The sequence below is a fragment of the Moschus berezovskii genome, chromosome 7 (genome assembly GCF_049115385.1).
Source record: "Moschus berezovskii isolate FMDL1 chromosome 7, NW_MosBer_1.0, whole genome shotgun sequence".
Lineage (NCBI taxonomy): Eukaryota > Metazoa > Chordata > Mammalia > Artiodactyla > Moschidae > Moschus > Moschus berezovskii.
Window position 1 is genome coordinate 71,356,006 of NC_142466.1, and position 22,289 is coordinate 71,378,294.

The 22,289-nt window shown below is 49.0% G+C and overlaps 1 protein-coding gene across 1 annotated transcript in view; it reads left to right on the forward strand.

The window, feature by feature from the left end:
* COL15A1 (collagen type XV alpha 1 chain) overlaps positions 1-22,289 on the forward strand; it is a 105,474-nt gene that overhangs the window by 46,406 nt on the left and 36,779 nt on the right. Inside the window, exons 7-15 of the mRNA XM_055427133.2 lie at positions 2,170-2,279; positions 5,548-5,700; positions 6,622-6,774; positions 8,735-8,884; positions 9,401-9,541; positions 13,087-13,146; positions 14,302-14,394; positions 15,995-16,120; positions 16,700-16,762. Coding sequence (XP_055283108.2) covers positions 2,170-2,279; positions 5,548-5,700; positions 6,622-6,774; positions 8,735-8,884; positions 9,401-9,541; positions 13,087-13,146; positions 14,302-14,394; positions 15,995-16,120; positions 16,700-16,762 — 1,049 coding nt within the window. The remainder of the gene's footprint in view (positions 1-2,169; positions 2,280-5,547; positions 5,701-6,621; positions 6,775-8,734; positions 8,885-9,400; positions 9,542-13,086; positions 13,147-14,301; positions 14,395-15,994; positions 16,121-16,699; positions 16,763-22,289) is intronic.

The following is a 22,289-nucleotide window of genomic DNA, read 5'->3' on the forward strand; positions in this document are numbered from 1 at the left end:
AAGCCCTGCTCAGCCACCTTTCTGCTGTCTGGGCAAGCTGCTCAAACTGCAAGCTTTGGATTCCTCCTCAGTCCACTGGGAGCATTCACAACCCCTGCCTCCCGGGTGGATGAGAGGGTTGAATGTTGCTGCTGCGGGTATGGAAGTGGTTTGTGAGCTGCGCATGCTGCTCTCCAGGGGGTGATTAGGATCTCCGAGAGAGGAGCAAGGAGAGGGCAGAGACTGCGGGGTTGGGAGGCGAGGCCTCTCCTAGACTGAGAAGTAAGTGCGTAGGAGGTGGGACCCAGTCTGAGCGCAGCATCTACCAGATTCCTTCTGTGGCAGAGAGAGGCCAAGCGAAAACAGCAGAGCTGGCTAGAGATCTTTAGAGGAAGGAGCTGGACCCCAAGCCCCAGCTCTGGCTAGGGAAAGCCTCCCAAGAGTTGTATTCCAAGGGTTGCCGACACCATCCCTGCCCAGGACATTTGCGCCACCCTCACCTTCATCCTTCAAGGGGAGGGGTGGGTGAGCAGAGACCTGGGGTCCCTCTGGCTGCTTGCACAGCACCCCCTGGTGGCCAGAGTAGGGAGAGTGAGAGGGTGAGGGGCTGATGACTCCAGGGCATTAAGGTTTTTAAAGTGCACATGGGCACAGGTTCCCATGAATAGTTCAGCACCTCCCTTCGACACCGTCCTTACCGCGGGATATGGCTGCGCACAGCATGTGTATAAATGGCTGGCTTCAGGGCCCCTCCCAGCCTCTTGTGTGGGACCTCGTTCTTCCTCTGCAAAATGGGACTAGTAATCACAAGGTGCTAATATGCAGGTCAGAGCAGGACACATGCCATGGGATGACAGTGGGGAGACTGAGAACGTGGAACTCCTACCTTGGTTCTGCCCACCGACTGTGAGGTGGTGGGAGGTCCTTGTAGGGAGCACTGATGGGCCAGCCAGAGGATTCCAGGAGGGAGTGCATGGCACGAGTTAGCCTGGGACCTAGCCCATAACAGGCAGGCATTTGTGTTAGTTTAATGTCTTTGTCTTTGCTTTAGGACTCCATTTGTTTTTTAAATTGCAAAGGAAATATGAACTTGCGGTAACAGTTCAATCAATGCAGAGTTGTACGAACCAAAAAAATGGTAGTTTCCTCTCCTGTCCTCCGGAGGAAACCAATATTAAGTACTGTGGTTTAGCCTCGTATGTGTGGTTTACCTGCACACACATATAGATGTATGTATCTATATATTTTATATATCATGTGTCAGTTCAGTTCAGTCGCTCAGTTGTGTCCGACTCTTTGTGACCCCATGAATCACAGCACGCCAGGTCTCCCTGTCCATCACCAACTCCCAGAGTTCACGCAAGCTCATGTCCATCGAGTCAGTGATGCCATCCAGCCATCATAATATATTAATTATATATTGATGATAATATATCTAATGATGATAAAGCATTTATTCTCATACACATATTTTTTTCCTTCATTGGAAGGACTGATGCTAAAGCTGAAACTCCAATACTTTGGCCACCTCATGTGACGAGTTGACTCCCTGGAAAAGACTCTGATCCTGGGAGGGATTGGGGGCGGGAGGAGAAGGGGACGACAGAGAATGAGATGGCTGGATGGCATCACCGACTCGATGGACATGAGTTTGAGTGAACTCCAGGAGTTGGTGATGGACAGGGAGGCCTGGCGTGCTGTGATTCATGGGGTTGTAAAGAGTCAGACACGACTGAGCGACTGAACTAAACTAAAAAACTAAAACAAATATAGAACCACACTAACAATGAACATTTATCCGTTGCTAACTGTATGTCAGGCACTGTCCTCAATGCTTTTCTTATGTTAGCTTAATTAATCTTTGTAACACATAATCTTAAAAATGACCCTATGAGATAGGAATTACAATCCTTTCTTTATAGGCAAGCAACCTGAGCCACAAGTTAAATGACTTGCCACAGGTCACATTCCTAGTAAACAGCAGAGCTGGGTTCTCACACTACAGTTGATGCTGGAGCCTGTAATTGAAACCACCTTGCAATACTGCCTTCCAGTGTCTGTCTTTCTGCAACACCTTTCCCTCTTAATCCTGTATCACGAACATCTTTTCAAGTCATAGATGAAAAGAAACCTCATTCTTTTTCACTTGCAAAGTGCAGTTATTCATTGAAAAATGCCTGCTTCCTGTAGGGTCTGGTGAGATCCTGAATGACACACTGGAGACAGTTCAGACTGTGGATGGTTCCCCGACTCCAGACACTGGCTCAGGGGATGGGGCCTTCCTTCATGTCACTGAAGAGGTGAGTGAATGGTAAATTTCATATAAGTCAGTAGTACATTTGCTTGCTTATTTCAGACTTGATGGTGACTTGTCTTGGGCACTGCAGAAGGCTGCAGGGGTTTTAGCTGAACACCATGGAGATGGCCTCCCTCTTTCTGGTACAGAGGAGGTGGGAGTCCCAGGGCCCAAGATGCTCCCCAAGGATGTGCCAGGACAGGGGAGGAGACACAGCTCCAGCTGGTCCTCAAACCTCCCCAGAGGTGAATACTGGGTTCTCAATGCAGAACCTGACTCCCTCCTGTCGTGAAGATGCACAGCCTCTTCTGCTCTTTGAGCCCCTACAGGACAGAATCAGATTTATTGCAGGTGTGTCCGCTGTATTGTTTGGAAGTTGGCTTTTACACGTGCAAAGCCAGTTGTTTAAAATGCTGGACGTGGAGGGTGCCAAATTAAAACATATTGTGTTTCTTACCTCTGTGTTAGTGCTCAGTCGTGTCCGTCTCTGAGACCCCATGAACTGTAGCCTGCCAGGCTCCTCTGTTCTTGGAATTCTCCAGCCAAGAATACTGGAGTGGGTTGCCGTTTCCTTCTCCAACTCAGAACCTTCTTACTTCTGGCCTTTGCTAAGAACAGTGTGTCAGCTCATTCCTTCCCCTATCCTGGGACAAAAATTCAAGACACTTCTCTCCCAGTCAGTGTCTGGTAAACAGCCTATTTTCACAGCTATTTCCAAAATCCACTCCAGCATAATATCAAAAATCCAATAAAAATATAGATACAACCAGGAGCCAGGCAGGGAAGGAAGCACAGGAACTTCCTGTCTATTTTCTTATTTCTTTCTCCTCTCTCTCATCACCCCCCCCCCCAACAGCTGTTTTCAACATCTGCAGAGCCTGGCCCATCTGGAGAAAAACGACAGTTTTATGTGACTGGTCAGACTATGATCTGGGCCTTTTGTGGGGGAAGATGTCTTATTGTTGGAATATTCTCTCGGGGGGCTTTTATGATTCCCCAGAGGTCCTCCTGCAAGTCCATTTTTGACCTTTTAACTTCCTCCTGGGCTTCCACCCTCTGGTCACCCTGAACCTCTAGGGGGCCCTGTGGGTTGAGTTCATCTCAGGATGGCTTTAATGGCTCTTTTTGGAGCGGTTGTTAGCATTCTATCACCAGGAAAGCAAGAGCAGGACAGTTATCTCTCTCTCTCTCTCCACTCTGAATCTAGATGGCTCCCTGCTTTTGCCTTTGGTATTTCCCTAGAGGAATTAAACACCAGTCCCTTTGTCTCCCAAAGTCCAAAGACTATGCATTCTGCTTAACAAATGGTGGAGTTGGGGGGCGGGAAGCCATAGCACAGAAAATTGTCTCCAGAGAAATCTTTTTTTAATAATTTTTTAAAATTTTATTTATTTATTTTTGGCTGTGCTGGGTGTTCGTCGCTTTCACTAGTTATGATGAGTCAGGGTTTCTTCATTGTGTGCGTGGGCTTCTCGTTGTGGTGGCTTCCCTTTCTGCGGAGCACAGTCTCTAGGGCAGGTGGGCTTCAGCAGTTGAACTCCTGGGCTCTAGAGCACAGACTCAGTAGTTGTGGCACACAGGCTTAGCTGCCCAGCAGCATGTGGAATCTTCTTGGACCAGGGATCAAACCTGTGTCCTCTGTTGGCAGGCTGAGTCCCATCCACTACGCCACTAGGAAATTGCTGAAAGGAATTCTTATTCTCTAATTGCTTAGCCCCTAAATGAATTCTTTCCCTTTTCTTACGTAGCCCAGAGGCAGGTGGAGGGCGAATGCCGGTAGGATAGGATAGAGCTGATTCCGTTTCCTTTCATTGTCTCTGTGCGTGGCTCTTTTGTTTTTTTAGAGGTTAACAGAGGTTATCTGAAGCCTGTTGAATTATACTTGCCCTTTGGAACTTTAGCTGACACTGAGTCAGAATAAAATCTCATTTTAACAATTTATTGACCAGAGATGTATTAATGCGTCTTTTGCTACCCAAACATTATTGACTGGAGTGTTTCAATATTCACTTATATAACAAATCGCCAACCAAAGGCTTTCAGTTCAGTTCAGTCGCTCAGTCGTGTCCGACTCTTTGTGACCCCATGAATCACAGCACGCCAGGCCTCCCTGTGTATCACCAACTCCCGGAGTTCACTCAAACTCACCTCCATCGAGTTGATGATGCCATCCAGCCATCTCATTCTCTGTCGTCCCCTTCTCCTCCTGCCCCCAATCCCTCCCAGCATCAGAGTCTTCCAGTGAGTCAACTCTTCGCATGAGGTGGCCAAAGTATTGGAGCTTCAACTTTAGCATCAGTGCTTCCAATGAACACCCAGGACTGATCTCTTTTAGAATGGACTGGTTGGATCTCCCTGCAGTCCAAGGGACTCTCAAGAGTCTTCTCCAACACCACAGTTCAAAAGCATCAATTCTTCAGCGATCAGCTTAATCCCCTGGTCAATAATATGTTAAAATCCTATGACATCATCTTTTCTCTGTTTTTTGGGGACAATAATTCTATAACGATTTAATGTTCTTTGGGAAAAGAGTTCTGTAGCCCAGTGAGTTTGGGAAATGGTCCTCTCTGTATTCTGGTTATAGGCTTTAAGTCCTACAGCAAAGAAATCTAACTCTGATCAGGTTAGTGTTTTTAGTATCAAAAGAACTATTTTCTGCAATGAAACAGAGCAAAACCCCACCCCAAATTTTTTTTTAAAAAATAAACCTTTGTGAAACCGAGATAAAGCACAGTAGGTTTGGTGACACCAGCAGCCAAAGCTGCTCTCTTCATATCCTGCATCTGCTGTGTAACCTTCAGAGAATCTGCCTGTGAACTTTCTAAGGAAACTAAGTCACAGGGAAAGAGGGTGGTGTCCAGTCTTGAGAAGGCTGAGGAGGACAGGGTTTCTGCCTACATATCCCTGAAGCACTGTCATGGGGGAAGACACTCACCCTGTTCCTATGCTCCTGGATGGGCACACAGGAGAGGTCACAGGGAGGCAGACGGGGCTAGACTGAAGTGTCTAGTACCCGAGCAGGTGTCTCAGGAGGCAGCGATCTCCCAGTCACTGGTGTGGCAAACAGATGCTTGGAATCAGGTGGAAAACACAGGGACCTTGCAGTCTCTCCTGCCACAGGGATTCAAGGGGCTTTTGTGGAGCTGGGGCAACATCATAGATGAGGAAGTACTTTGAGTAAAGAAGCTATAGAGATGCACATTGCCAGCCACAGCCCTCTTGATCAGGGCTATGGGCAAGTGATCCAGTCCCTAGTATGTCTTTGTTCCCAGGGTCCATACACAGAAGATTTGGCAGCAACAGCAGCAGCCGGTGAGGCCAAGGTGCCCATCAGCACTGCTAGGGAATCAGAGACCAGCAGCGTGCCCACTGAGGGACTGACCCTCTCCATGTCCACCGAGGACCCCGGGGAGGGGGTCACTCTGGTAAGCAGCTCAGAGTGCATGCTCTACTTCACTTGTTTCTGGAGTTTGGCGGCATCTCGGGTGGGAGCAGACACTGGTCTTTCTCACCTGCTTGCAAAGTACAGAGTGATAGCCTTGTGGGGCCAAGTCCAAGTAGACTCAGATTTGGAGGCCGGGGCCTCTGTTGACTGATTCAGCAGGCATTTGTGGAGTACTGCGCTGTGCTGGGCACCAGGTGAAAAGGACAGATCCAGCCCCTGGGGACAGAGAGGGAAGAGGTACGATAGGAGAAGCACAGGGGAGCACCAAAAAGGGGGCTCAGAACCCAGGGTTGGGGGTCCAGGAGGCCTATCTGGGTAAAGGATGCTGAAGGGGAAACTGGGGGGTGCTTAGAAGTAGCCTCGTGATGGGAGTGAGACAGGTATTTTAGGAGGTAGGCCAGTAGGAGCAGAAGCCAGAGGCATCAAGATGAACACAAAAGACCTACACAAGTGCAGCATGCCTGCAGGGCCAGGCGTGAGCAGTGGGGAAGGGAAACTCAGCTGGAGAGGCCTCTGAGACCACAGATGCTGTGAAAAAGAACCTGAGCGCTCAGCAGAAGTGGGGAGTCACTGAGGGGTATTTCGGAGGAAGTGACATAGTCACAGAAGGATCTTAGATCCCTTGACTCCTGAGTAGGGAAAGAAGGAAGTAAGCAAGCTGGGAGGTAGGCAGGTGGGTTTGGGGGGCCATGTCTAGGTCTGGACCAGGAATGTTGCCTTGCTGTAGGAATAGTTGATGATGCCACCTCCTGCCAAGAATCCCACTGAGTAAAGGCCTGAAAAACATCCATCAGATCTGTCACAATGATGGTTGGTGACCTCAGGGAGGGCAGTTTCAGTTCCTTCCAGCCATAGGGCAGCAAGTCAGTGATGGTGGCCCTGGTGATGTCTGCCTATTCAGGGTCCAGAAAACGAAGAAGGTTCGGCAGCAACAGCAGCAGGAGAACCCGAGGAGCCCGTCAGCATTGCCAGGGAAGCAGAGGCCAACAGCGTGCCCACCGGGGGACTGACCCTCCCTACGCCCACCCAGGACCCTGGAGAAATGGTCACTCTGGTAAAGAGTGTAAAGTGCTGGAAGGCTGTGGGTCACAGCTGGGAGCAGATCCCAGCCTTCTGAGTGGGCTGGTCTCCATTCTGTCCAACAAATCTAGAAGAACCTGAATGGGGAGGGGGCACCTGACAAATACTCCCTCAGAGGTGGGGTCTGCCGGTGCCTATGAGTGTGCTGTGGAGTGTGCTGTGGCCCCTGGAGGCATGGGGACAGCGCAGGGCTGATGCAGGGCTCAGGAGCGGGAGTGGAGAAGTGCTGGGTGTGAGTGGAGGAGGTGATGGCAACCACAGCCATGCCCATTTCTGGGCACAAACGCAGGTGGTCAGAGCACGGTGGAGGGTCCAGGTTCAAGCAGGCCCTGGCAGGGTCCAATGGCCTGGCCAGGCCTTCTCAACCCTCCTTTCAGGCATCATGGAGAGACACTCCCATCTCCTGAAGGCAGGGTGCAAGGATCCGAGGACACTGCAAGTCTGTCCTGTAACACTGTCATGATGGCTGTCCTGCACGTCCTTCAGACTCAACAGATTCAAACCTAGACTCCTTATTTCCACTGCTGGATTCCTGTCTCAGATGATGGAGTCCTCATCCCCCAGCTGCCAAATCCATAATTCTCTCCCCTCTCCGTGCTCCCACATTCTGTCACGTGTCAAGTCTTGTTGATTTTCTGCCTCAACACATCACACCTGTGCCTCTTTCTGCCTTTCTCCAGTGCCGGCCCCCTGGATCGAGCCAGCGCATCCCAGCCCAGACGACGGCTCAGGCCTCTCCTGGCCACCTGCCCCCTCGCTCGCTGCTCCTCCTCTGTGGGAGGCTTCCCACTGTCCTGCCTGCAGTCCCTGCTCCCCAACCTGGCCGCCGCGGCTTGCAGGGTCCAGCCTCGGGGCCACACCTTGGGCCACTGTCCCTGCTCCTGGTGCGCCAGCCTCACTGGCCTTCTTTCCATTTCTGGAACGTGTCTCACTCCTCCTTGCCTTAGAATCCTCCCACCCCACCTCCTGTCTGTCTGGACCTTTTCCTCCTCACCCTTCCCTCCTTTAATTCCTGCTTCTCCTGAGAGTTCAGCTCAAACATCACTTTATTAGGAAGGTGCCTCCCAGGCTGTGAAGTCTGCCTGTCAGACACATTCTCAGCACCCACGAATGTCTGCTTGGAAGGCCTCATCACAATTGTAATTAAGAGTAGACTGGTAAATTGCTCATTTCTGGCTCTCAGCTGGGCTGTGGGCTCTGTGAGGCTGGGGAGCACACACATCTTGCTCATAGATCTGTCTGTATCCCTACAGATGCTGGGGACTCAGTAGATGTTTGCTGGGTGCGTGAAAGAAGGGGGTCGTCAGGCCGTCACATACCAACACTGGTCCTTGAGATCCTTCCACACATTCGTTCTCAGCCTTTCACCTCTGGTACTAATGTCCAGACAAGGAAACTTTACAGTGGGGAGGGTATGCCCTTGCCAGGTGATGCAGCTCCCCAAGCCACTTGGTGGTTACATGGGCTATTTTAATTAACTAATCGTCACTACCACCTGCTCTTTCTTTTTCTCCCTCTTCTTCTTCACCTTGCTTCTCTCCCCCCTTACCTTTCCTTCTTTAAAGGCAAATCCCTTGTCACAGGGTGAGAAAACTGGGGATCAGGTTCCAGTCTTTACTCAAAAGAAACTAAACTAGTAGAGTTGTCTGGAGATAGAAGGGCTTCCTATGCAGGTGGGGAGTTCCCGTTACTGAAGATGTGTATCCAGCAGAGATGTCTTGGAGGGGTCTCCGGGGCACGGAGGGGATGACCTGAGGGATGCATTCTAAGCCTGGAGTTCTGGGTGGGGGGGGTCTGTGGGCTAAGGCTGGTCCTAGATGAGCTATGACCATGCTTTTGTCTGATGACCTTAGTAGTTTCCTCCCTGCAGTCACACACCCAGCAACCCGGGGTATGGATGCAGTGGACGATCCCTTGCGCCAATTTCCTTTCAGAGTCCAGTCAGTGAAGAAGGCTCTGCAACAGCAGCAGCTGCAGCAGATGTGTCGCTTGGCACTTTAGAGGAAGAAGAGGCCAGTGGGGTCCCCACCGATGACCTGGCTTTCATCACACCCACAGCGGCCTCCAAGGAAGGGGTCACTTCCGTAGGTGTCTCCTAGCATCCTCTCCAGCTCACAGTGGGGAGGGAGGTCAGGGTCATGAGACAGGAGCAGTTGCTGGCCTTCCCAGAGCCAAATGCACAGGCGACTTCGTTAGGGCACGGATTTAGGTCGGCACCCACAGAGGGAGGCAGGATGTAACTGAGGAGCATGGCAGAGGGTGTCAGGGGAGCAGGCTTGGTCCTGACCCTACCATGCCCAGCTTTGTCCGAGGAGAACTTTCTCAGAGTGTGGTCCAAAGTTAGACAGCGTTGCTGGGGTAGGGGGAGGCAGTGAGCACTGCTAGGGAGGAGGGCTTAGCAGAGATGCACATTTCAGAAGAGGATCATGAACCTGTGCTTTGGTGAGTATGTCGGGAGTAATGACAGTTGTAGGTAGGCAAGTGCTTTGAAACTGGGCTAGCACCACTCAAAGGACAGTCGACAGAACTCCCCAGCAGCAGTGTGCACATGGCATTGTGGGTGAGGTGACACGAGTCCTTATGTTGCTTTGCCTTCTCAGGGTCCTGGAGATGAAGACTTAGCAGCAGCCACGACAGAGGAGCCCCTTACTGCAGCTGGGGCAGACACATTGGGCAGCACTCCCCCTGAGGGGCCCCCACTCCCCTTACCCTCAGTAGCCCCTGAAAGAGGGGCCCCTCCGGTAAGTGAAGATTTCACTTCACGTAGGGGTGTGAAGATTTGACTTGGCCAGTCTTACAGAGGAGGGAAAGAAAGGCCAGCATCATGGGAAGGGCCTGGGTTTTCATCTTGGTTTGCAACCTGCAGAATTGGGGCTTTTGAGAGAACGCTCTGCAGTTTGTAGAGATAAAGCAAGAGGTAAGAACCTAAGGCACCTGGCTTTGTGTCCCAAGTTGCCCACATCTTTAATTGAAGTGAGTCTAACGGGCAGACGTGCCGAAAGGTACAAAGGCCCATCTCAAATGTCATGAGATTCCCATTCTGGAGGTGAGAAAGCTTGTAAGTTGTGGCAGAGACTATAAAGGAAATAGAAGCATCAAAGATGTGTGTGTGTGTGTGTTGGGGTGGGGAGAGGGTCAAATTACCTTCAGGTGCCTTGTAACACGAGTTTCTATAATTCTGGGTTACAACTATACGACCTCAGGCAAATCCTTTTCTTTGGCCCTCCATTTCCTCATCTGTAAAAGAGGGTAGCTGTGACATCAAGTCAGAAATGCAGGTCAGAGAATGTTTGGAAAGTTCTGTGCACAGGTGTGAGGTTGTCACTACTTAAGGGCTGTGACTTTGTCTTTTAGAAGTGGGAAACCCACAGCCAGTCTTCAGCATGGGCTTGTGTGAACTGGGGAATTAAATTGCCCTTTAAGTGTCAATATTTTTAAAGGAAAGTGTTCCATTGGTGACCAGCTTGGGCTTGCCAGTTCCCCGAGTAGCACTTGGTCACACATGCTTTCAGAGCCTTGAGTCAACCTTCAGGCACGTGGTCCCTCAGCCACAGTGCTCCAGGGCTGACCCGGGACTGGAGGGACTATGGGATGGTACATCCGAGGGCCAGCTGCAAGTCCCAAATGCCCACTGCACCAGCACTGGTGCTTATCAAACACTGCTTTGTCTCTTTACTTTTTGCTCATTCACTTGTCATGACTCAATGCACAGCAGCTCAGTCTATATACTTGGAAACAGATGAAGATGACCTCGTTCCTGTCCCCAAGGAACTCACAGTGAAGGGGCAAGAAATAAGCCCTTTGCACGGACATTAAGCACTCTGGGTTCCAAGTTGATCTGATTCTATGCACAACACCACTCTGGTGCAAGGAAAGTCATCTCTGTTTCCCAGGCAAGGGGAGTGACATTTAGGTAAAGGAACCTGCCTGCCGCCCCTAAGACCAGGGCCAGAATTTGAACCCAGGCATACTGGCCTGCAAAGCTCATGCCCTGGAGCATCCCCAAGAGTGTGGTGTAGTGAAGAGTCCCCAGATTGGGAGCCGGGAGGCTGAGGTTCTGACTTGTGGTGAGTCTTGATGTTGCTTTCTATAAAAGGAGGAGGTGAGCAAGAGCTCTGGTTTTTTAACTTTTCTGCATCTTGGAGACACCTGGGATGCTTAGGTTGCTGCAGGTGTCTGAGTCCACTGCCCAGCCAGTTGAGGAGCTCCTGGTGCCAGGGTTCATGCTCCCAGGAGACTCGACTGGGCAATGAACTTGGAATCCACCAGGCTGGCTGTGATGCCTGTGGCCCCCAGCTCCTGTTCTGTGACTCCCTAAATGAAGTCCCCCTGCTCCTCTGCTCCTCACCCCAAGGAACACACAAAATCCCAAGACTGCATCTCCCCACAGAGATGCCACATCAGGTGCAGCATGCTGGCTGGCCATGTGCCTTTACGTAGAGTCAGTTTTCCGTTTTCTTTTTCTAAAACTTTTTCATTATGGCAACTCTAAAAATTCCCAAAAGGACTTAGAATAGTGTAATAAACCCCCTCATATACATCAGTCAGCAACATTATGTGTCTTGCTTTTATCTGTTCCACCTCCTACAGCTATCTTTTTGGAGTGGAGGGAAGGGGAAGGCTGAAGTGTTTTAAAGCAAATCCAAAGCATCGTATCATTTAACTCAAAAACACATTAATATGTATTGTTAAAAGGTTGATCTTTTTCCCTTTGCCACAGTATCATCCATCAGTGGGTGATAATGGATGTCATTATCCATCTAACAAAGCTGACAATGGTTCCTTCACATCATCTAATATCCTGGCTATTTAAAAGTGCCTTTTTATGGTTAGTTTGGATCTGAATCCAAACAGGGTCTACATTGTTTGGTTGATGTGTCTCTTAAGTCTGTTTTAGTCTATGATTTTCTCCTACCTACTTTGTTCTTTTTGCCATTGATTTGTTGGGAAACCTGGTTCAGTTGTCCTTAGAGCCTCTGTTTTGTGCTTTGAGAAGCTGGTGTTTGGTGAGGACCTGGTGAGACCAGCTATGCTGGTGGCAGTGTCAGTGATTGACTACTTCTGAGGAGTTCTGTGTCAACACATATAAACACCATAAATTGCATTTTGTTGACCCAGACACTTCTCTTCTAGGAATCGATCCTAAAAGAGGTAGTCTTATATTAAAAAAAGCATTCTGTACATGGATGTTAATCTTAGTATTGTCCCTAATGGAAAAAGAAAACTGGATACAGTTTAGCCAACAATAGGGAGGTTGACTGAATTAAAGGATGTTCAAATAATGGGACATTATGCAGCTATTAAAATTAAACCTACTAGGAGTATTTAATGACAGAGGAAAATACTGTATAGTGCTAAGTGAAAAAAGCTGGTTATGAAATTTAGTATACTGTATGGTCTTAACTATTTAAAAATAGATACATGCAAAAGCCCGGAAAGGAAATACCCTTTCTAAATGTTAGCAAGTATGGCCTTAAAGTAGCAGAACTATGGTGGTTGATAGGTTCCTAATATATGGTTGTGATTCCACCAAAGTTGCTTCTGACTTTTCCAATGAGATTTTTAAAAATTTCTAAGAAGAGAGGTGGCTCAGTGGTAAAGAATCTGCCTGCCAACACAGGAGACATGGCATCAATCCCTGGGTTAGGAAGATCCCCTAGAAAAGGAAATGACAACCCACTCCAGTATTCTTGCCTGGGAAATCCCATGGACAGAAGAGCCTGGTGGGCTACAGTCCATGGGATCACAAAACAGTCGGATGTGACTTAGTGTCTAAGCAACAAGAAAAAAGAAGGGAGGGGAGAAAGGGAAGGACGAGCATGCAGCATTTCATCCCAGCATATAACCTGTAAAGATACGCCACCCTAAGTGCCTGTGTCTGGAACCTGTGACGAGCTGCAATAGGTACCCTGCTTCCTCAGCACATGGTTTAAAAACACAACAAAGCAGGAACAGGAGCACCCACTCTGAAGCATCTTTTGGATGATTTTGAATCTTAGACTCACCCAAGGTAGTGGGTGAGAGGGACACCCACGTCTGGCCCTGCCACACCCCTCTCTGTCTGTTCGTGTGTATAATGGGGATGTAGACCTTCTCCCTGGGACGTGGTGAGAATCAAATGAGCTAATACCTGGAAAATTTTACCAGGCATATGGTACATGTTCAACAGATTAGGTATATGAAATTCCTGCATAAGCCTCCTCTGAAGATGAGCATGATTTCTGGAGAGAGAAGGGGACAGGAGGAGGGGGTGCCCAGTGCTCCACTGACATCTTGTTCTCTTTAGGATGAAGCTGAGGAGGGGTCTCCTGGCCCCTCTGGACCTGCTGGGCCTCCTGAACCCACGGTGAGATTCCTACCCATGCTTGTCTGTGCACAAAGCGCCGGGACAGGGATGCACGAAACAGCCGCAGAGGATTCTCCCTCTCAAGTGCCCTCCAGTCAGAGCTCAGTGCTCACTCCTGTACCAGGACTCTCTCCTGGAGCCCAGGAGTTTTATATTTATAAAGCTCCTTTATATCCTGTGCCCTGAAAGGCCCCTGGGTCTCTCACATCCCAAGCTGAACTTGTCACCATGCTCCTAGGCCTGCTGTCCATGCAGGGCTCCCCTGTCCTGGGAATGGTACCCCATCTTCCTGATCACCAAGAGAGAAGCCAGGAAATGTCCTCAAGTGCCTGCCCTCACTCCCTGATCCAGTCAGTCCCCAAGCCCCTCAGTCAAGTTGTGCAGCGCCTCCTCATCCCTCGGATGGTGACAGCAGCCTCCTAACTGTCTCTCCACCTCCATGTCATCACACGCACACACCATCACAACCCGCCCAGACTCAGCTCTAACCCCTAACCCAGATCCTCCTTACTTAATGATTGAAGGAGGCTTTGCCTGGTTCCCATCCTCAGGAATTAAGTACCAAAAAGGTGTTTTGGAAGTTTCCTTTTGTTCTTTGGAGGAATTTGATGACATTCAACAAGTAGACATTGAGTGCCTTCTTGGTGCCAGATCTCATGATGGACCCTGGGCACCCAGAGGTGTCTCAAGACTGGGCCAATTCTGGAGCCCTAGCCTAGTGGGGCCAACAGATAACACACAACTGAGCTTCAAAGCCAGGTGTCCCCATGGCCAAATCCAGACTTCCACAGAGGCTGGTGGGAACACAGAGCAGGAGAGATGAATTCTCTCTGAAAACGGGGTTGGGCAGGGCTTCCTGGAGGAGGTGACCATGGAACTGGACCTTGAAGGATGAGTAGGGATTGGAAACGCAGGAAAAGAGAAGATGAGCGGCTGTGAAAGTGTCCTGTGTTTGAGCACTGGCCGTATGTTGGCTGCGCAGCTGGGAGGGAGAGAAGAAGGAGGGCAGCTGTGGAGGGGACCGGGCATAAAAGCCAGAAGGGAAGTCAGCAGCAGCAGGAATTGGGGCACAGAATACTGGAAAACTGTCAGTGACATGCCTGTCCTTGGAGAGTGATGGTGAAACCAAGCCGTGGGAACTTTTTCTCTCTGCAGGTGGCAGTGGCGGCTGAGGGCTCCGGCCTGGGCTGGGGCTTGGATGTCGGCTCTGGCTCCGGTGACCTGATACACAGTGAGGGGCTGTTAAGAGTGAGTGTGAAGGCCTGTTAAAAGGCCTGGTGTTGGGTGGTGGTGGGAAGGCAGCCTTCATGAGGATCCAGGAGGGGGGACACAGGGATTGATAACAGATGAAGCTAGCTTGGCCTCTGTAGATGATGACTGCTGAGGCTGATGGTGGGCTGCTGGGACTCATTATACGTACCATCTACATTTATGTATGCTCAGCATTTCCATCTTTGGTCAGTTTTAAGTGAGTCAGACCTTAGTTTATAGTCAGGAGCCCCACTTTACACTTGCCTCCTTTCCCTGACAGCCTTCTCCAGCAACAATTCCACAGAAGGTATGCCCATGACCTTCACCTCTACCACCGGCTCTGCCCTCTGCCCCCTTACTCATCACAGAGACCTGCTGGTCTCTTCTCTACCTAGCATTTCACACTTTGACTTCCCGACCCTTCTCAAAAGCCTCCCGACCCTGAGGCAGCCTCCTTTCTACCTCTCCAGACCACTCTTTCTGCCTCCTTGGCAACTCTTGCTCCCCCAGCCTCTTGCCCAAGGCTGGGCCCCACTGGTCTCTCTAGATTTCCCCCTGGGACCACCTCTCCTCTCTGCTGAATCTCATGCATCTGTCCCCAGAGCCCCAACCTCATTCCATCCCTTCCTCTGAGCCCCTGTCAAGAATCCCCATCTAGAGGGCTCTGCTCAGCTGCCTTTCTGCCCACTCATCATGACAGGGCTGGAAGGGTTCAGGACTCACTGGATGAGTGGGACAGGACCCATTTAGAACGTTCAAGCTGGTGGCATCAGCAAACCCAGCCCCAGGCTTAAAAGACTAGTACATTGCAGGGGTATTTTAATAAGGCTTAACAATAGGCCTTAACTCAGACACTAAAGAATCTGCCTGCAAAGCAGGAGACCTGGGTTCGATTCCTGAGTCAGGAAGATCCCCTGGAGAAGGGAATGGCAACTCACTCCAGTACTCTTGCCTGGAAAATCCCGTGGACAGAGGAGCCTGGTAGGATGCAGTCCATGAGGTCGCTAAGAGTCGGGCATAACTGAGCGACTTCACTTTCTCTTTTCACTCTCATTCATTGGAGAAGGAAATGGCAACCCAGTCCAGTGTTCTTGCCTGGAGAATCCCAGGGACAGAGGAGCCTAGTGGGCTACTGTCTATGGGGTCACACAGAGTCGGACACGACTGAAGCAACTTAGCAGCAGCAGCAGGCTATATAGTCCATGGGTCACAAAGAATCGGATACAACTGAGTGACTAACCCTTTCACTTTCTAACAATAGGCAGTTTTGGACTAACCTCTCAGGTAATCAGAAAACTAAAGTAGAACACCTCTGAGAATTCCAACAAATTGCATCTTTATTGTATACATATATCTGGGGAGAAAACATTATATAATGGGCTTAAAAAGACTTGGGTCCAAATCTCAGCTCTTCTCCTAATTAGCTATGTGTGTGAGCTCTTAAGCAAGTCATGTCATCTCACTGAGCCTCAGTTTCCCCATCTTCTAAGGAGCAACACCAGTCTCTACCTGTAGGGTAATTGTCAACAATGGAGTGAATGTAACATATTCATTTGTCCCCTCCTGCCCTGTTTTTTAACAAGGTGTCTTTTTTTAGGGTCCTCCAGGTCCCCCAGGCCCACCTGGCTTACCTGGGATCCCAGGAAAACCAGGAACTGATGTTTTCATGGGACCCCCTGGATCTCCTGGAGAAGATGGACCTACTGGTGAACCTGGTCCCCCGGTGAGCTACTGAAGTCATCGCCCCCTCTCTGTACCCATGGGGCTTCCTTTAGCCAGCGAGGGGGTACAGACTGCAGACCCCAGTGCTAAGGCTTATGACTAGACATGAGCAGCTAGCTGGCATTTGTAAACAAAATCCTCCTCAGCCAAGACATTACTATTACGAAGACTCCAGATAAGAAGCCACAGCCAAGGAAAATATCATCCTACACATTGTTTCATTGCTTCGTCTTAGTCTGTGTAGGAAATACAGGCTCATGTAAAATCTTGGAATCGTAGTCCATCAGTGCTCTGCCTGGGGTGGGAGGCCCCAGAGACCATCTAGTCCAGCCCTGCCCTCGACTCCCCTGCAGAAGAGAAAACACAACCCAGAGAGTGAAGGACACTCGTCTACAGGCGCACAGCCAGCAGTGGCCGAGCTGTGGCCAGGACAATTGTTCCACTACAGACTGACACAAGGCTTTAGACCCACCAGCCTCACCCACTGGGTCTTCTCAGCTCTGGCCTCCTTTTCCAAAGAGGGTTTGTATTTGATACTTATCAAAGATATTGTAGGCTGATTGTCCTTGATGTTCCTCAGGGCCCCGAGGGAAAACCTGGACTTGATGGAGCCTCTGGTCTTCCTGGAATGAAAGGGGAGAAGGTACGGGGAAAGGGGGAGGGGTGTTGTTACATAGGGAACCACCAGGCCCATCCTGCCTCTCTGTCCTCTAAGCCTGACCTTGCCTCTGATCCCATCCTGGTCCTCCCTGCTGGATGTCTCTCCCCAGGGCTCTCTATACCCAAACCTGCACTCAGCATCTTCTCCCGTCTACTCCTGCATGTTCCCAGCTTCCAAGAATGGCACCGCCATCCTCCCAGTCACCTGGACTCAAAAACAGTCTTCTCTAACTCCTCCCTCCTCTCCCTTTCCTGCCACGATCAGTCCGTGGCCAGGAGTGGCCAATCTTAAGTCCACATCTCTTACGCCTCTCTCTGCCCTGACCTGACATTCATTCTTCCTTGCCTACAGGGTGGCATCAGACCCCTCACTGATGCCCCTTCTCCCCACTCACAGTCCAGCTTCCACCCACCTGCCAGTCCATCTTCCTAGAGCAAGCTCACTGTCTTTCCACTGAGAAAGCACCATTGGTTCCCTCATGCCTGCAGGATGGAACCTTCACTGTGTGCAGATCTTCAAGTCCCTTCCTGACCTACCTCTTGGCTCCCTACCACTGCTCCCTCACCTACCCACCTCCGGGCTAGCCAGTGCGACTGAAAGGCCCCAGGCTTGCACAACCTCCTGGCCTCTGCGCGGGCTTCCTCTCCTTTCCCTTTCCTCATCCTCCTAGGTCCAGTTCAGATCTGTTCTCTGGGAAGTGCTCCTGGACTCTTTATGAGCAGAAAGCACCCCTCCTTCCTCCACTTCCTTTAGCTCAATATTGATTCTGCTGGGACCCCTCCAGCCAGGGAAACTATGGCTGTTAGTTTACCAGTCTGCTCCCCGCCTACTCTGACAACCAGAGAAGCACCGTCTGTGTCTCCTCAGAATCTAGCACAGACTTCTGTGAGCAGTTTGATGAATCCTCCATTTCCGAGTCTCACACGTCTTCATTCTCCTCCTTCTCCATAAACCCGTGTAATCGTCTGTCTGTTAAGTCCACTTAACAGTGGTGCTGTGGGGGTGGGGTTCCTGCCCATTGTGTTCCTGGCCTGGTCGATGAGATAAGCTGTGTTCTGCAGAGGCAGACAATAAAGATAAGGTGAACTTCCTTTCAGAGATGTAGTCTTGAGCTTCACTGGGGTTCAGAGGAGGGAGGGTTCATCCACATGGCTAGGGGAGTGGAGACCCTCTGTGTACCCCACCTGGACAAAGCTGTGGGAAATGCTGGCTCCCTAGACACCCCCATCATCACCGAACTGAATTTCTGTTTTCAGTCAGCTCTCAAGTGTGTTTAATTGAAACAGTAACTCAATTTTCATGGAAAGCTCATTTCTCAGAAAAAGAAGAAACAATTGTCAAGTTTTACAGAACTCATTTTACGTGGACCAGCTCTTTCGTAAGAAATTAAAATTTGCAGGAAACATTACAAGACTTACTCTCATCTTCCCTCCTCTTCTTACCAGCTCCCCTGCAGCTGCCCCACACCCCTTCCCCTCACACTTCTGCCCCCTCCACACCCTTCGCTGCTCTGGTCTCAGGCTGAAAAATGCCCAAGCCCACGCCCACATCCGCCCACAAACACCCGTGCAGGCACACTCTGCAGCTGCTCAGACACTCGGTCATGCACAAAAGCGGCAGGCTTGCCCAGAATAATTGTGGCAGATAAATCACTTTTTTCTTCCTGGAATTTGCTATGAGATCTAATTTGTTGCTCTGTGTGTCTATGATGGTTTCTGGTCAAGGAAAAGCGGATTCTAGAAAGACTTGGAAATTTGCTGCAGGAGAGCTGAAGGGAAACCTTGTGCATGACATTTACCCACCCGCACCCCCCAAAGTAAACCAACGAGAATAGTCTGAAGTTGAAATAACAACAAAAACATGCTAAAGAAAGTGAATAATCTCAGGGATGTAATACCACATAAAATCCAATGGTATGTGTGATCCTTGACTGTCTTCCAATCTCTGCTTCAGTTTACATGCCTCCAATGCCAGAGGACTCATTTCCTGCCCAGGCAGTGCCTTCCATGGCTATTGGGACACTTGCAGGGAGGTCGTTCCTCATTGTTACCAGCACATCAGCCTCTCTTCTCAACTGCAGGACACACAGACCAGTCTAGATAGTTGAAAACCCCAAAGAATAAGATTTGGTTTACTTGGCTGGAAATAATATTGGCTGCAAATAACATTTTCAAATGTGAGATTGTCATCAAAATGTGGATGTCATTAAGAATTCATCAAATAGATTATTCTGTGTCGAGTTTGATCATAGGAATATTCCATAATTTATTTTCCCCAAATTAAGATGAGCAGCCACTCTGAGATCTTTAGCCCATGAAGGAATGGGCAGGGGATGGCTTGCTTTCTCATCTATAGAATAGTTCTGGAAAGGCTGCTGAAGAATACACTGGAAATGGCTCTCTGAAAAATTTCTTTCTGCTTTTGCACTTTAGATTCTGCTATCTTCAGCACAGACCTAGGACTCATGGTTGTCATTCTTTTCCTTCTTTCATAATCTGACTAATACATGTTATTCTTCCGTCTCAAAAGGCACTGGGATGCCCAGGCAGAAGAGAGTTTATGTTTTGAAATTTTCTTCAGTGCCCAGGATTGCTGAGGACTGTTAAGCTCCCAGTAACTGGCTGTGAGTAACCTCACTGAGCTCCTGAAATGTCATTGCTGGGCACTGTAAAACCAGCTTTTTCATGAGATGTGTGAGGAATGCAAGTAAATGACCATCACTTTCCCTTTCTGCAACCAATCCCAAATTGGCTTCGATCAATTCTCTAAATCTTGTGTAGGAAGGAACAGTGTACCCCCTTCCCAAGAGCCTGAGTGGTGAGCTGCTCTTAAGTGGGATCTGGTAATGGGTTTAGAGCTTATAACAGCTTGTTTCAATTAAACTCTATGATACTGGCTGGATTTCCTATTTTATATCTTCTTTAATCATCAAATGTATTTGGTAAAAAATCTGAATTGTAGGCCTCCATGAAGCCATATAGAGCATAGTCGATTTTAATTGTAACAAATTGAAGTTATCAATGTAACACTATACACAAAACCAGCAGACTTGATAAGGCAGTAAGAAACCACAACTAAAAAGGTCTTTGATGTTGTACGGTGAAGTCTAACATTGTCCTTAGCAACCCAGCTACCATAATGAGCCAGAATTTTAAAAAATATTTATTTAGCTGAGCCAGGCATGTGGGATCTTCAGTTAGTTATGGCATGTAGGATCTTTTAGTTCAAACCCGTAGTTGCAGCACATGGGATCTAGTTCCCTGACCAGGGGTTGAACTCAGGCTGCCTGCATTGGGAGCATAAAGTCGTAGCCACTGGACCACCAGGGGAGTCCCCAGAATTTCTAATAGATTCTAAACCATCATTTTGCAACATGCAGCACTCCCACACCTGGTTCTTTCACAGTTCTGCTGTAGATCTGGTCTCTCCATACCATCGTCATATTCTGACGCGCAACTCTGCTGGTTGGAATTCTAAGACAACGCATAGCCTCACCACACAGTTCTCTCACTGAGGAGTGAAGTATAGGTCTGCCTTCACCATTTTACCTATGGGGTCTTTGCTGATCCTTTAAATTGGAGCTACCACTTTGACTCTGCCTATTCATGTACATTACAATAACATAAGCTCTTCCATCCCCAAACTGATCTACTCATATTCCAAAGTGGTGGTCACCAAATCTGTGAGCCAATGAAATGGGTCCAGATACTATCTCTTCATACTTACATAAAATCATTTGTTTCTGAGACACATAAATCAAGGTCTAACATATCTTCTGGAACTTCCTTTGTAACTGCTACAAGATGTACTCTTGATTTGAAAAGTCAGAAAGACAATTGAAAAAGTACAGTTTTTCACCTTATGAGCATCCTTTTCTTGAATAGAGTCAACAGTAATAATGTTTTCAGAGGACAGAGTCCAAAAATCAAGAGACTGGGCTAAGTTACCTTCTATTTCACAATATCTCTGACTGAGATTTGACTTATTACTGGAAAAATACATAAGAATGGTACTTGGTACTTCTTTCAAAGACAAATTGCATCAGATAGCGGACGATGGTGGCTGGTCACACCCAAGAAAAACAGACACAGAAACTGTAGCCTGCAGGTTGGGCAGCAAAACTGGAACCCAATTCTTTCTGTTTCGGCTCTGGATGTAAGATCACACTTAGTTTTTCCCAGGTCAGGTCGGCAGGCAGGGAGGCAACAGGACCCCAGTTACCTCTGCTTCCTTCTGCAAGCACTTCTCTCTTCCCGCCACCCCATAGAGTAGCCAGGTTCACTCTGTGGTTCTCTCTTTAAGTATGTCTGTTCTGTTATTCAACCTTTCTATAGAGTGTTTCCTCTCAGCAGTTACATATCTTTGTCTCTAAGATCTCTAATTGATTTTTTTCTATAACCACTGTTCTTATTTCATAATAGTTTGTCCTTGTTTCTTGGCTGTAATAATATCCTCCCTTTTCTCCCTGAGAGTACATAGTATTTACTTAGAGTGCTGATTGGTTTGTGTTCTTAGCTCTGTTTCCGCAGGAGACATTCCATGGTTGATGCTGTTCTCTTTCAGAGTGTTGCTTTTGCTCAGATGTGTAGGGTTTCTTGCTTGTGTGTTTATGCTTTAGAAATTGGAATCCCTCTTTAATCTGTTTTCTTTCTGCCTCTGTTTATACAAAGTACTGGCGAGTTGGGTGGTAGCTACTTCTGCAGGTTTTAGGACAGGAGGATTAGGATGTGCCTCAACAGCTGATCTTAGGTGTTTGGGGTACCCTTGGACCTCCCAGAGCCTGCTAGCCACCTGGGGCTCTGCCATATCCCTTTGCTTCAATAAACAACTCTTATTGTTCTTGTAGTGAAATTGGAAGGTGAGGGGAAAGGGGCAGGGCTCCATGGCTATCGAGCTCCGGAATGTCAACTTCTCCCTATTAGAACCATAGTCTGCTCTTGGCTTCCACTCCTCCCTTACCTGATATTTTTCTCCCTATGGTTTGTCTCCATGGCTGAAGCCTCTGGCTTCAGCTTCCTGTGTTTTCTCGTTGGCATTCCTCACTGTTTCCGGTTCAGTGAGGAATTTTGAGCATGACTGTTTTGAAACTGTTCACTCTGTCACTTCTGTGGATTTGATATAGGAAGGGGAGGAGGGGTTTTGGAGAAGGCGCAGCCTTAGACTGTGGCTTTGTCATGGTGTCAAGAGCCTTCTGTGTGGCCATGCGCTTTCTGGCTTCTTCTCTTGAGGGTGTTTGGGTGGTCTTCCTTGGAGGTTCTCCAGCTGGGGGCCCCTGACTGCAGTCCTCTGATGTAGGGCAGTGTATCCTGTGGCTGACCACTCCTGACCATCAGCTCCCATTGGTCCTCCCCTCTGCTTTGAGCTCACAGCCGGTTCTATACCTCCCCCCAGAAAACCTCTACTGTGGCCCCCATTGGTGGTGGACACATAAGCTGTTTTAGAGACCCTCCCCCTCAATTCTGGGGCTATTCCAGCCAGCTTTTGGTCTTTAGATTTTTCCAGAAGAGTC